The following is a 14,277-nucleotide window of genomic DNA, read 5'->3' on the forward strand; positions in this document are numbered from 1 at the left end:
GGTCTTCCTGCTTTGCTCCTCTTCAAGGGTCATGTTGATGATGGTGGGAGTGGGGATGGGTGGCGATTCTTTACCTTTCCCTTTCTTGGCTACCACGATCCATTTCTCCGCCTCGTCCATCTTCTTTTGTGTCTTTGTGATCACCTCCACCCATGAAGATGTCTTCTCTTTATGTTGCTCCTCCTCCTCTCGAATGATCCTCATTTGTTCCTTAATGGTATTTAGCTATTCAATAAAGGAAGGTTGAAATTTTCCATCCTCAAGCTTGCTTTTTGAAGTGGCTTCCAACTTTTTGAGGGCTGAGATTTCAGCCGCTTGACTTTTAGCATGCAATTTGGCCTCCACTAGTTCCTCCTTTAAGGCTTAAATCTCAGCCTTTTGCTTGGAAGATCTCTCTTCGAGCTCTTGGATTTTGTCAAATCCCTTCTCGAGTTTGGAGAGGCGGTTTATGATTGCGGTAACAGAAGAGTCGACCATCTTCTTGTTTTCTTTGATAATTGTGCCGAGCTTGTCCTCCACCTTCACGAGCTCCTCTTTAAACCCGGTCTTGGCCATGACTTTTTGCAGAACTTCCCACAGCCAATGGACTGAAAATTAATCCATGACACCAGCGCGAAACAGCAGCAAGGGGAGGGGGTTTCAAGTCATGTAGGGGAAAGGGAAAGAGAGGAGATTCAGCAGAGAGAGAGAGTTATGTTGCTGCCTTGGGGGCCTGACGAGGAGATGGAGGCGGAGGCGGAGGCAGCGGCGGCAGGAGAGAGAACGAAGGGGGCGAAGGGCAGGCAGCGGGGACAGGCAGCGAAGGGGGGGGGGCGCAGGCAGGCAGCGGGAGAGAGAGCGAGGGGGGGCGCAGGTAGACAGGCAGCGAAGGGGGCGAAGAATAGGCAGCGGGGACAGGCAGCGAAGGGAGGGACGCAGGCAGGCAACGAGAGAGAGAAAATTATATACATACATACATACATACATACATACATACATACATATATATATATATATATATATATATATATATATATATATATATAACTAATATTATATAATGTCATGAAAAAAATAAAAAACCAAGCCCCATCCCAAGTTGTGAGTTCCTGACTTGGGATGGGGCTTACAATTTTTTTACTTTTTAAAATTTGAGAGAGAGAGAGAGAGAGAGAGAGAGAGAGAGAGAGAGGAATGAGGAGTTGGGCAAGCCAAGTTGGGGTTGGGTTGGCCAAGCCGGGGTGGGGTGCCGGGCCGGGGTGGGGTGGGGAGGAGAGGATGGGGAGGGAGGAGGAAAGAACCAAGAGGAAAATTATGGAAGTATGGGTATAAATAGAGACTGGTTTGTGAAGAAAAGCTTGCTCCAAGCTTGCTCAAAAGAGATCGGTCCAATCTCACACTCAAAGTAGCATTAGCTTTTACTTCATGTCAAATAGAGATCTCAAAAGAGATCGCTCCAATCTCACACTCAAAGTAGCATTAGCTTTTACTTCATGTCAAATAGAGAAAGGCTAAGGACTTAATGTACATACTTGCTTCAAAACAGTAATAGAGGCTTGACCATTTTTATGTTTAGTTAGCCTAATGTGAAAACTAGTCACCTGTACATAGTTGCTTAAGAACATTGATAGAGGCTTGACCGTTTTTATGTTTGGCTAGCATAATGTGACAACTAATCACTTGTGCATAAGTCAATTTTCTATAATAAGAAATACACAATTATTCCTTTGCGATACACAAGCACACCCACATCAAGAAGTCACAATTATGGCCCTAAGGAGGCAAGGACACATGCTTTGGCCAGGCTATGGTAAGCTCTTGACTTCTGAAAATATTTGGTGATGTCGCCCCGTCGATGGGACTAGCCTAGGACTTAGCTACATTCATCCATCCATTCTAAGCTATTGGGACCACCCAATATTGCCTAGTGGTGGTGATTAGGAGGTCACACTCCAAAAGACATACAATATTGGGACCACCCAAAATTGCTTAGTGGTGGTGATTAGGAGGTCACACTCCAAAAGACATACAATTTTGGCATCTTGGATGTGTTTTTTGCTTTTGATTTTGATTTGAAGTTTATTTGCATTATGGCATTCTATTTTCATATCTCGGAAGGGAATAACCTTGGTTTCTTGGTGATTTGCATGATTTTGACGCCCATGAGGCTTTGATCTTGTTGCGTTGATCCAAGGAATAACATAGTGATTGTGATTAGGAGTGGAATCCACTACAAATACATGAGCATCAAGCTCCATTAGGTTTGGATTAGAGTGGGATAGTTAATTGTGTTTATGCATTTCATGATTCTTTCATGCATTGTTTGAGTTGGTAGCTTAGAAGTATGCAAATCCAATAAAAGACACTTAATTCCTTGTATAACTACCATTAGCTATAGGATCACAAGTCTCCAGACCAAGACAAGGGCAATTGCAAGAAACATCCAAGCCACAATGTGTTGTCTTGGGAGATGTGGACCTCAATAGGCCACCCACCCCTTGCACCATCCAGGGCTTGCCACGATGTGTTGTCTTGGGAGACGTGAACCTCAATAGGCCACCCACCCCTCGCACCATCCGTAGTATAACCATTACCACAATAAATAATTCCCAATCCATGACCATTGGTTATTTTGAAGATGAATTTTATATCAGAACTAAGCCTAGGTTCCTTGGAAACACCACATATCCACTCCATTGGAACCCCATCCGGTATGTCGTGCCCTCCAAAAAGCTCTAGTCAACTCTATCATAAGCTTTCTCAAAGTCTAGGAGGAGCACAATGAGGTCCTGTGTCCCAGAAAGTGAAGATGTTGTCCAGAATGCTCCGACCCTGAACAAAACCTGTCTGAGTGTCATGGATTAAGTTAGAGAGGAAAGGCTGAAGTCTGATGGCCTTGGCCAAAATATTGTAGGCGATCCCAAGGAGGGTGATAGGTCTCCATTGTCGGATCTCCAATCTGTCACCACCCTCCTTAGGAATCAAGTGAAACAAACCCTTTGAAAGCCTCTCTAGCATGGCACCTTCTGTAGCCTCTTCTTCGATCCCACCACCCATTGATCCACACTACCTCTATCTCCAATGCTTGATAATGCCAAATCCCTCGAGCCACAAAGACAATGTGCACACAGCTGCATTGCAACTATGGGCAAAGTCCACTACCATGTCTCAAAGAGAGTCGAAGAAAGAAATGAGTTGGAGGAACCTTCAAATTGGAGGAGTACACACATAGGGAAACACCTTCTGCCTATTACCCATGCACGCCACTTGCACATTTTACCACGGACATCACATTTTTTTCGCATCTCGCATCGCATGACACACGTACACATGCATCTGTAACTAACCTCGTCAACACTAACCCTTCAGGTACACCTTTGGATGGGGGACAATGGTGGGCATGTAAGCCTAATGATATGACCATCGCCTGGAGAACCCTCGATCTTGCAAGTCTCTCTAAAGAGCTTTAATGCATGCAACGTCTACTTCGATTCCAATTCAGCATCAACACAATCTCGCCTTGGCCGACATATTCACCATGAAGAAGACTAATTTCTAAGCATCACGTTATGAGATTGAGGCATACTATCGTGTCGTGCCTAGAAGATTTGGACCGCCATCTATCCAATCATTCCATACTGATCCTGGCGTTCATTTACAGAGTACGGCTAGCTTCTATCAACTACCTAGTTTATAAGAGTCCCAACCATTTCCACAATAGAATAATGCCTCACATGAAGAACGTCTACATCGTCTATACCTTTTATACCACCTGTACAAGGCGCCTACTACCGCTAGGGCTACCCAAAGCTGCATCAAACTGTGGATCCATCCCGTACCATACCAATTTCCCTCGCACGGCCAACTTCATGCTATATCATGAACCATCCACACCTTTCCACCTTGGCAAGAACTTCACCACTGATTGGATTACATCCACTTGGGTGGCACGAGAACGCGGTCAGCATTAGGAAGGGGGGTATGTTGACCACTCCGTAGATCACTCGCCCGACCTAACATAAATCTTACCTGTCGAATGGCACTTATCTTTTGTAAGATGGTGCTGGAACATATAAAATGACCTTACCTGGTGCTTACCAAGGACTTCGTGTACATACTTGTTTAAGACTAGTAATAGAGGCCGAACCATTTTTAAGTTTGGGCGACCAAGTATGACTTGTGTACAAGTCACTTTTTACAAGAAGTAATAAACGATCGTTCCTTTGCAATAGAATACTTGTGAGCTCCCTTTCTTCTCTACTCTTGCTTGCTTGTGCTCTCTATTGAATCTTATATGCTTGATAAATGCTTGCTAGATAGGGTTGTTTATAGGTTTTCTATTTGCATTAGCTTCATCTTCCTCTCCCACATTTTGTGAGAGAACCATCGTGAAGGACCATCTCTACTTGTCTCCATCTAGGCGACCGGAGTTCTCCCTTCACCCTATCAACAAGGAGCATTCCGATGTGACAGTGGAGTGAGAATGTGACGAACGAGCTAGTGAAACCACATCGGGAAATTGTAATTATGGCTCTAAGGTAAGACCCAATGATACACGATTCAGTAAGACTAAGGTAAGCTCTTGACTTGAACAACCATCCGCTTCAACAATACTAATGTCACCACGGACCTACTAAATCTGCATAATGATCACACTAAGGACCATGGGGATCTTCGGGCATGAGAGGTATGAGCTCAGAATGTTGAATCTGGACCATATGATACAAAATGGGACCATCATCATTATACAACCTATGGAGCAAACCCCCTAGTAGGGCCATCAAGCATTATCAAGCATGGGGGTAGCCTATAAAAGGCTATGCAGATCCACTGGGCATGGGAAGGTGGCTCCGTGCCTCTCCAAGATCTCCTCAAGCTGGGCTGATATCTATGTTGCTCACGAGGTCTAGGGAGTCTGGGATGTCGAGTTCGCTATAGTGTTGTGGCCTGTTCGAGAGTCACACCAGAGTGGGGTCTCATGGGTAGTCAAGCACTCGAGAATGTGCAGCTTGATGAGACTCTAGGCGTGTCATCCATGGTTGGTGTTGCCCCTCATGGTCAGAAGAACTGAGTGATGGTCGCCTAGGGCCGGGCTGGGAGTCTCCCACGATGTCTCGACTCTCTAACCACTAAGTCTCTGTGGCGAGGAAGCTCTAGTGGGAAGAGCCCTAGGCACCCCTGATCTGGATAATCCACGCTCGTAGATGAGGGTCCAAACCCCTCTTTGAAGAGACAATGGACCCTCAGATCTCATAAAATATACGGTGCACTTGCATAGGAAGTGCTCCTCTCACTCAACCTCCCTCTGGCATATAGTGTCATACTGGAGAGGTGGTAGGCATCCTGAGCCCCTGCCTCGTGAACCAACTGCATACTCCGCTATACCATGACTCGTGCCCATCTGTTGCTAGGTGCAGGGAGGATTGTAGGGTGAGACTCGGGAGTCTCTAGGGGGCAGAAGTAGAGAAAGGCATTGCATGCATGGCAATGTAGAGAGGTCATCGATAGATGACACATACAGAAGTAGAGAAAGATATTGCATGCATAGCGAGAAAAACACAACATTGGAAAAAGATGGAAAAACCTCAATAGGCAGCAAGGGTTGATGTGGTCAGACAGGCACACGTGGTTAAAAACGCAAGAGATGTTTCTTTTCATATGTATAGATGACATCATGCAAGTCCTTTGACACGTTGTGTAGATGCTTTAGTCCTTCTCTGTAGATAGATATTACATTGCTGGTGGGCTCTTTGCCAAAGTGATTAACTTGTGACCCACCCTACACGGGTTCAATTTTTGGATTGTCAAAAATTGCAAGGTTTTGGATCATGCATTGACTCAAGTATCTATGCAATAATTATATTCATAAGCAATTTATAGGATATACTAGAAATCAATCTACACAGATGTGATCTGCATACTTTTGACATTCTACATATGATCATTACAATGAGGTATCTATTATGAAGATCATCACGTGTGAGTATATCCAATGGCAAATTTGTTAACATGTGGACGTGTAATATGGTAAGCCCATCTCTTCTAAAGGTATTCCATACTGAACCAACTTGGTTTTGAAAGCATTTGACAAATCTTTGTATGCCTGCAGAAAATTTCTTAAAGTCTCAGCTCCTTTCAGAAACACGATAGAAAACATGCCTAGCTTTCTTAAAATTTCTGCAGCTTGTTGAAAAGAGTATCATTTTGTCAAAATCAATTAGAAGAACAAACATGCCTTGCTTATCTTTCCAAGCTCATAGCGAAGCTGCTTGACTTCCTTGTTTTTGGAGTCTATGGTATAGTTAACATTGTCTTTAGCATGTTGAATCACATTTGGATCTCGATTGGCCATCACCGTTATCTCTCCAAGTTGAGCATCCTTGAAAGTATTGAAAGTACCATGACACTGTTAAAATCATTTCAAAAAGTTAAGGGTTGAACTGTTTTGTTTTTGGAGATTTACCTTCTTTTCCAGATTTTCTTCCAGTACTTGAACCTTTCTCTGAATGAGGAGATTTTTGAGGTTGCTTTTCTGTTGAATCTCAAACACTCCATTCTCAAACCGTTTATAAAGCTCATCTCTTTCACTTTTAACCTGTGTAAAACATACATGATTTTAGAAGCAGGCTTTATAAGATGTCAGTAATCAAAGACTACTCTAATTACACCATTTGAGGCTTTCTTTGGCACCTTCAGTAAGTCATCTCTTTGGCAATAATGTTGTTAATGTCCTCTAATTTGTCATTAGCTCTACAAGGACGGAATGCCTACTACGATATTTATGACGGCATGGTCCGAAAACAAGTCCCAATACTAAAACAGGAGGCTTTCTTTTCACTTAGAAGTTATGGGAATTTCCAAAAAGCTGCACTAAATCTCATCCCCGTGTGCGCTTAATTACCCCCAGGTTTATTCTACTCTTAAACAACCACAGTCAGCAATCTTCCACTGGTAAGATTTAAAAGACAAGCACAGAAAGGAACTCCAGAGATTTTGCAAACTCTAGTTTATATGGCCTCTTACTTGGAGGTTGCTCTAACTATCTCCACCGCCCTAGGTAGAGGCTGCAGCTTTAGGAGAGGGTTTCCTATCAAACTACACTTGGGACATGTCAATTCTCTTAGTTTTGGTTGGCTTTCCGATATTAATCATTTCGATTTAGGTTTTTGGAACATGGAGCCCATCACTTTTTATGGGAGATGCCTCCTACAGCTTGGCTCACACCGCAGCCTTAGCCTTTCTGTCTATAATGGGATGGCACGGTGGCCTGCATCAGCAGTTGATTATCTTATGGGATCGCCAAAAGAACTAGCCTCGCTCATATCTGACTTTACCATCCCACCATGCCCACTACCTCGCCTTCACCCTCGTCTGCACACCACCTACCCCACAACAGGCACTGCCCATCTCACACTACACCCAGATCCATTTCACCCATGATTGTGATCTTATCTATGCAGATCCCATCTGCACCCCTCACCACCCTCACCTCACAGCTCATGACAATCATCCACACACCCGCCGGTCCACTGCCAAAGCCCGCACATGTACCATGCCTCAGAATTGTTGGTATGATCATGAATGCCATATCACACATGCAAAGTCTTTTGCGTGAGTTAGCTACCGGCCAAATCCAGAAACATGAAGCTGAATGGAATAACGGGTACCTTACTACAAGAAACGAGCACATTGTCATAAACAGCACGAGGACTTGTACCAACTCTTCTTGAGCGGGAATTCTGACGAGGCTTGGCGTAGGATCTGGGAATGCCACTTAACCACTCCCATCACAGACCCACACATCTGGCACTCATATGCACAAGCATTATATCACATACCCCAACATCCCACATTCACCTCACGCAAATCCCACCACATCCACCTTCTTCATAGGAGACATGGCAGTTAAGGCTATACACAGGCTTCAGAACCATCATATCGGCCATATGTTGGCAAAGGATCACGAGGGGCTTATAGCTGAGCATCTCCCTTATGCACACGACACCTTGGCACCCCTCCTAGCCCATATGTTTAATGGGGCCCTCTCAAAGGGCTTTCCCCCCACTGGTCATCACACATTATTGTACCTATCCACAAGGCGGGAGACCCCATGGATCCTAATAATTACAGAACCATCATATCGGCCATATGTTGACAAAGCTCTATGGATCTATACTTGAGTCTGAGCTCAACACACTAGAAGAGAGAGGGATACCGGGCACCAGTTCAGGAGGACCTTCTCCACGCTGGATCACATGTTCACGCGTTGGGCTATCATCCAGCAAGCCAAGGCAGATGGCCGCTGACTATACTGCTGCTTTGTGGGCCCGTCTCCTAAAGTGCTTACAACATCTCGGGGTCCCGTCTGACAAGATCTGGGCTATTATTGCCTTATATGAGTCAATTATTGGCAGGGAGAGATGCCTGGGAGGACTATCTCAGGTCTCTAGCACCATCGGAGTGAAAAAAGGATGCTCACTATCTCTGACCCTCATTGGACATTACATAGATGAGATCTCAAACTTCATTGACACAACTGGAAGTGGAGGAGCTTTTCTAGGAGGTATTCTTGTTTCCATCCTTTTATATGTTGATGATATTGTGCTCATTGTAGATTTTGAGGGGCTACAAAAGCACATGGATACTTTACAGGATTTTTGCACACATAGGGGGCTCTCAATCAACCTTGCGAAAACCAAGGTTATGGTATTCCACACCTCCTACCTAGTTGCAAGTCATACAAAGATCCCTTACATGGGCAGCAGGGTTGAGGCGGTGCGCTCATGTCTTATCTCAAAGCTACCTTCAGACAGGCAACAAAGGATAGACTCACTAGAGGATACGCAACTCTAGCCTTATTCGAGAGGCAGTGTTCCAAGCGCATTTTCAGGAGCCGAGGATGAAGGGTTGGCTTTTTGACACCCTAGTCAACCCAGCACTTACGTATGCAGCTCCCTTCTAGGCACTAGATTTATCCCCGACAGATTGGTAGTGCATAGAGTGTCCTGAAATCATGATGCTATCACTGATGATATGCCACAAGCCATCTGTTCCCCACCAGATCATCCAAGTGGAGTTTGTTGCGGCTCCTATGTTGATGGAGGCTCTGTTCCATACAATCACTTATATACAGAGGGTGAGGGAGATGGATCGACTTCAACTCCCCTGACTTGCACTACAATCATCACAGTAGAGGAAAGCATTCATCTTGGTATGGCACAATACTCACCCGGTTTTAGGTACATGGATTACAGATGGACTGGCTCCCTCCATTTTAGTATGATCTAGATTCACCATACATTAGGCTTACACACGAGGACAGGAACCAGGTGATCCGATACGACCTACTCGGGCTCTGTGTGTTGATGGAGGCTCTGTTCCAGACAGTCACTTATATACAAAGGGCGAGGGAGATGGATTGACTTTGACTCCCCCAACTTGCACTACAGTCATCACAGTAGAGGAAAGCATTCATCTTGGTATGGCACAATACTCACCCAGTTTCAGGCACATGGATTACAGATGGACTGGCTCCCTCCATTTCAGTATGATCCACATTCACCATATATTAGGCTTACACACGAGGACAGGAACCAGGTGATCCGATACGATCTACTCAGGCTCTCTGTGTTGGCTAAGCTTCAGTAGGAAGAGTCCAAGGCACCTCTCATTTGGGTACTCCATGATCCAGGATAAGGGTCCAAAGCCCTATCTGAATAGACAGTGAAATCTCCCTCTGATCTCATAGTAGACTGGGCACTGGCAAACATCACTCCTTCGACTCAACCCCCGTCTGACAGAGTCTACATGTCCTGTCCTCTCTGGGTATCCACTTAGCTCCTGCCACTCTCTATCCTCAGTCTATGGGATGATACCCTAAGCTGGCCAATGGTTATCCTCATAGCATGGGACATGAATGCATCAAGATAACTTGGTCTCTCTGTGAAACCATCTGCTGTGAGTCTTAGGAAATGATCTTTGTAGTAGTGCATCTTGGTAGGCAATGGGCCTACCGGTGTGATCACCCCAACAGCCCTCCTCTATGAAACCATTTGCTATGAGTCTTAGGAAATGATCTCTGTAGTAGTGCATCTTGGTAGGCAATGGGCCTACCTGTGTGATCGCCACAACAAGCCTCCTCTCAACTTACCATCACCAGTTTTTTCTACCCCTGAGGGGTGGATAGGGAGGCACTAAAGACCACCACAGTGGATATGGGAGCCTATACCACCGTGCCCCCTCACCGCAGGCCCATGGGAGTCACATTAGATCGGGCACACACAGTCCATAGAGCTAGACGCCCTCGCCCGGTGGGCCGTCGGACCCCAACCACCCCTAGCTCATCAACCCCAGATTTAGGAGATCCTTGCCCGCCATCGAGTAACCTCATCCTCACATCAGACTATGGACATCTCTAGCCGTCTTGTATCATCCATGATGGACATTGTGGTGGGCCCTTGCCTGACATACACAGGGTTGATTGACTGTTTTTATTCAGCTCTCCCATATCCCATCACTCATTGAACCCTATACCTGGCATAGTTGGATCTAGATTTTTCATCTTGTATAATCTCAGAGTCTCAGATCTTAGCTTTCAGTTTGCAGTTTTAGTTTACTGTTTCTCTATCTTATTTCATCCATGACAAGATTTCATGGACACAATGTACACATCATTTTGGTCTCCTAGACCCTTTGGGTTATTTGCAGACCTTAATATAACTCTCTCTCCAAAGAGCCATGAAATGACCCTTTTAGTTTATTGTTTCTCTATCTTATTTCATCCATGACAAGATTTCATGCACACAATGTACACATCATTTTGGTCTCCTAGACCCTTTGGGTTATTTGCAGACCTTAATATAACTCTCTCTCCAAAGAGCCATGAAATGACCCTTTGGACTCATACCATAGGGAGAGGTGGGCAACAGCTCCAGCTCACTGATTTCTTCCAGAGATCTATCCCAGTGCCTATTCTGACACAAGAGGGGGTTACACTTCAGCGCGCTGCGGACCTCCGAGTCAGACGGAGACCGAGAGCACCAGGCTACCAGACTCCTAGACTACATCAGAGGGAGATCACAGAGATACGGGCTCAACATCAGCACCATATCCAGGAGCGGCTAGCTCACTTACACTCACACCCGGAGATCATGCTCCGAGGTATTTTTGCCTCGCCATTGCCTATGTATCACATATTACACCCCCATTATGGTACTGGTTGGAGCTAGACAGATCTACATTGCATTCTTGTATACCCTGCGCATATAGGTTGCATACTGAGCCTCTAGCAGTAGTGCTCCATCCATCACACCCCCCCGAGACAGAGGATCATTACATATGCCGATGCCCTATATACTATGAGATTCGGGGGAGGTTCCATTGCCTCTTTCGAGCTGGGTTCGGACCACTTTCTAGGATCATGGACTTCCCGGATCAGAGATGCCTGGGACTTTTTCTTCTAGAGCTCCATAGACACAAGAAGTCCTTAGTGAGATCCAGATCAGTTCTACTTGCTCGAGGACGAGCACAAAGAGCTCTCACGGACTTCTTCCATACCAACACTCCGAGGGCCGATCCACCCATCATACCCAGACCACAGGCTAGTGCAGGAGCTCGGTCGAGAGGTGTGACACTCGACAAAGCCACTGAGTTATGCAGAGCTCGACACCCCAGACTCCATGGCCCTCACCCACGGCCATGCCACCACAGGAGGATCCGAGCCATCATCTCCCATCATCGTAGGACCTTCTCGCGCCAGCTCAGTTTTACCACCTTGAGCACCATGTCACAACGGCCATGAGGGATGTATTAGGGTGATATGAGAGCTCTCTGCTCATGTACTTAGATCACATTTTATAGTTCTAGATTTATGTTATCTTTCTTTTTTCCTATTTTGTATCCAGGATGATGTACCTCATGGATATGATGTAACCTTTTGGTTTCATAGGTCATTTTGGCCTTTTGAAGACGTTAATACAACTTTCTTTTCTTTCTCTTAGGTCATGATGCTCTCCCGTATGATATGTAGCAAAACATCAGTCCCACATGATATTATCCTGGCAAAATTTGCTGCAGCACCCAAGGTAGTAGAGGCACTCTTCCAGATAGTCACATTCATAGGCTCAGTGCCATGCCCCCCTGGAGTCTCTTGAGGCTCGTCCTACAGTCCTCCCAGCACTGGCAGCAGATGGGCACGAGTCATGGTATAACCGAGTATGCAACTGGTTCATGAGGCAAGGACTCAGGATGGATCGCCTCCCCCAACTCCAATATGACCCGGATTTCCCATTCATCAGGCTCTCTCAGGATGACAGGAATAAGGTGTTCAAATATGATTTTTGGGACTATAGATACATGATACCTGGATCACAACACATGAGCCCATAGTCACAAGGGACGGGGGACGGTAACGGGGGACGGGATGGGGGATGGCCATAAGTAGGGAATGGGGACGGGGAAGGGAACAACACTCAAAAAATACTTTTTAAGAAAAAGTTTTTCTAGTCTACACTTATTCTACTTTGGAAGTACATCAAAATGAGCACAAATTTACACTAAAATGGTAAGCTTTTGAGTCGTATTAACAAAATACGCCGATCAAAGAGTGAAGGCATTGACGGTTGATTGTATTAATAATTAAGTAGATACAAAATGAGTCAGGACTAAGCCTTAAGGAGGCACAATACATGGAAGGACTCAGTGAGTCAATGACAAAAGTGCTAAAGCCTAGAGGCTAGAGCTAAGTAGTAAGGCCCATGAATCATGATCCATGAATGATCATCCACATGAAATGCTCGCCTCATGGTCATGGGTAGCTTGTGCCAAAGGAGCATCAAGCTCATCCTCACTGGCATGCTGCTGCTACATCTCATCCTCTTGTTGCTCTTCTTGTTGACTCATCTCCCACTCGGTGAAGGAATCTGCCTTCTTGGTCATGCTCTTGCAAAGCATTCGAAAGTTCGTGCTCACGAAGACAAGGTCATTGGCACGCTCTACCCCGAGTCGGTTCCTCTTCCTAGAGGCAATGTGGCTGTAGGTGCTCCAAAGTTGCTCCAAGCAAGAGGAGCTGATGGCCTGGCTAAGTATGCGGATGGCCAGCTGCTATAGCTCCGGTCTATCCGAACCAAAGTCCTCCCACCATAGAGTAGCACCAACTTTGGAGCGGTCGATCTATGCATCATGACAACCATAAGAGCCATGAAATGACCTGTACATGGAAAGTTGGTCCCTAATCTTGCGCCTAACCGATGCATCAAGCACGAAGATGGTCCAAGATGATCCTCCATCTAGCGCTCACCTCCCGGTCGCTCTCTTGCTTGTTGCCTTGGAATTCTGGGTCCACCACATAAGCTGCTGCATGAAATGGAGAGTAGTAGGAATTCCACCTTCCTAGACATAAGGCATGGATCTCCTCGTATTTGTCTTTGTCAGGCACGAAGTCTTTCAACTTCTCTACCATGCAATCCATGGCCTCATAGACCTTGCCTATGCATGGTTGCATAGCGTCTACAATCCTCAATAGGTGGACTATGGGCCTCACCATAGCATCCATGGTCTTCACACTCTCCCACCAAGAGGCGTCATCTGCCCGTAACCTGCACTCTTGGCCAGTGTTTGTACGGGATTCTTGCACGTCGACAAACTCGTCACTAAGAAAAAGTCCCCTCAAAGCACTGCTACAATCCTTCAACAGGCCCAACATGAGGAAGTTGTAGGCAAACTAGGTGTCAGAATATTTGAGGAGAGAGAGAGAGAGAGAGGACCTCTTGTTGAACTCATGCCGAAGTCTTTGGTGGTTGAGGACAAAGGAGACCATGGTATTGGCCTCCTCAATGAGCGGGATGATCCATGGCAATGCCTCTATGTCCTTGAGGAGGTTGTTTAGGCAATGAGCCACAAAGCCCACAACATGCTCGGGACCAATGATCTCCATCGTGGTAGCCCACTCCGCCGCAAGCACATCTGCGCTCTTCCTGGTACCGGATGCATCATGAGATGAGATGAAGTACATCTCTCCGTGGGAATATGCAACCACGCCATGAATACTCCTCTTGCGGATGTCGCTCCATCCATCCACAATGAGGGAGACTCTGTTCCTCTCAGGTTGAGCCATACTTCCCAATCTTCTTAACCATGACCTTGAAGTATTCCGACTTATTCAAGAAAGAAATTTACTAATGAGAAGGAGACTAGGATGATGAAAACATGAATGATAAATTGGCAATGATCGATTGCACTTACCTAGCCGCTTGAAAGGCAATGTGATCGTGGAAGAAGAAGCGGGCCACCGCCATATTC

General features: G+C 45.8%; 1 protein-coding gene across 7 annotated transcripts in view; it reads right to left on the minus strand.

The window, feature by feature from the left end:
• Nucleotides 1–5,680: 5,680 nt before the first annotated feature.
• The window catches only part of LOC147613755 (dynein regulatory complex subunit 4-like), a 110,268-nt gene continuing 101,671 nt past the window's right edge, over nt 5,681–14,277 (minus strand). For all 7 annotated transcript variants that reach the window (XM_086781731.1, XM_086781728.1, XM_086781727.1 and 4 more), the window contains 3 exons: nt 6,443–6,574; nt 6,215–6,358; nt 5,681–6,082 (listed from right to left, as the gene is read on the minus strand). In XM_086781731.1, the coding sequence (XP_086637857.1) occupies nt 5,984–6,082; nt 6,215–6,358; nt 6,443–6,574 (375 nt within the window). In that variant the 3' untranslated portion in view covers nt 5,681–5,983. The remainder of the gene's footprint in view (nt 6,083–6,214; nt 6,359–6,442; nt 6,575–14,277) is intronic.

The sequence above is a fragment of the Cibotium barometz genome, chromosome 43 (genome assembly GCF_041138505.1).
Source record: "Cibotium barometz isolate CiBa-2024 chromosome 43, ASM4113850v1, whole genome shotgun sequence".
In the NCBI taxonomy this organism is placed as follows: Eukaryota; Viridiplantae; Streptophyta; class Polypodiopsida; order Cyatheales; family Cibotiaceae; genus Cibotium; species Cibotium barometz.